The sequence below is a fragment of the Apaloderma vittatum genome, unplaced genomic scaffold (assembly GCF_000703405.1).
Source record: "Apaloderma vittatum isolate BGI_N311 unplaced genomic scaffold, ASM70340v1 scaffold45722, whole genome shotgun sequence".
NCBI lineage: Eukaryota > Metazoa > Chordata > Aves > Trogoniformes > Trogonidae > Apaloderma > Apaloderma vittatum.
In genome coordinates, this window is record NW_009704986.1 from 1 (window position 1) to 1,239 (window position 1,239).

A 1,239-nucleotide genomic window follows, 5' to 3' on the forward strand; every position below is an offset into this window, starting at 1 on the left:
TATGGGCACGCATGGGAACCGAGCGATAGGTAAATTAGTATTTTATACACAGCCACTTTATTGGCTATTCAGTTTCAGGTAATAGCAAACTTTTCTATTATTGTTCTTTAGTAATTTTTTCTCTTGTATTCTTCTCTTCCTGCCCCCTTGCAGCTCCAAGGTGCACGGCTCTTAGGAATTCCAGTTATTGTAACTGAACAGTATCCCAAAGGTCTTGGCAGCACTGTGCAAGAAATTGATTTAACAGGAGCTAAACTTGTGCTTCCCAAAACAAAATTTTCAATGGTGTTGCCAGAAGTCGAAGCAGCATTAGCTGAGATCCCTGGAGTCCGCAGCGTTGTCCTCTTTGGAGTAGAAGTATGTGCCTTGCCATTCATATACTGTTTTATGATAATGTCTGTTAGCCCATGACAACCACAGAAAAAAGTCGATTTGTATTGCTTTGAGCTCAGATATCTTTTACAGTTATTCTTGTGGTATTTGTCTTTGATATTATCTCATAATAAAATCTGAAATGATATACTTGTGAACTACATGCTCTTTTCTCAAGCTTCGTTGGAGTTTAAAACCTACATTAAATGCCCTAGTAAGGGAAGAGGTAGAAAAATATGTGTTAGAAGCCTAATTAATTACATCCTCTAATTTGGCTTTATGCTACTCATGTTTTATAAAAATGATTTGTTGGTGGGTTTTTTGCCTTTGATTTCTCGCCTGTAGACTCATGTCTGCATTCAGCAAACGGCATTGGAACTAATTGGCAGAGGTCTGGAAGTACATATTGTAGCTGATGCCACCTCATCAAGAAGTATGATGGACAGAATGTTTGCTCTTGAGGTAAGTTTCTTAGGGCTGCCTCCACCTTGGGTCTGTATGTTAATTTCCCTGTTTATTAATAGGTAGCAATGAATTTCTGAGGACAGTAAGGAGTGGAACAAATGTAAACTTGAGAAGAAGTGAATACTCAGATTCTCAGAATAGCTTCCAGGATGGAGAAGGATTACTGCTTTACTTTTCCTTCCTAAATTAGGTTAAACTAGGTTACTGTGCATAAGCATTAGCATTTTAGGATATTTTCTTATGGAGTGTTATCTGTATAGCAGAGTAAGTGCTATAGAGCTTTGGGAATTGTTGTTCTCTATTTGTTCTGCTGTTGAAATTCCTTGAAATGCAGTGGAATATAGCAAGTGATCATGTTCAAAGCCCTTTGTATGCCTGTCCCTCCCTCTGCTTTTCCTCATC

General features: G+C 38.3%; 1 protein-coding gene across 1 annotated transcript; it reads left to right on the forward strand.

Annotated features, from left to right (window-relative positions):
• Nucleotides 1-135: 135 nt before the first annotated feature.
• LOC104270760 (isochorismatase domain-containing protein 1) lies at nucleotides 136-834 on the forward strand (the record flags this gene model as incomplete). Its single annotated transcript, XM_009865214.1, has 2 exons — nucleotides 136-357; nucleotides 718-834. Coding segments are annotated over 2 exons (339 nt in total), but the record flags the coding sequence as incomplete, so codon positions are not given.
• Between the last annotated feature and the right edge of the window lie 405 nt (nucleotides 835-1,239).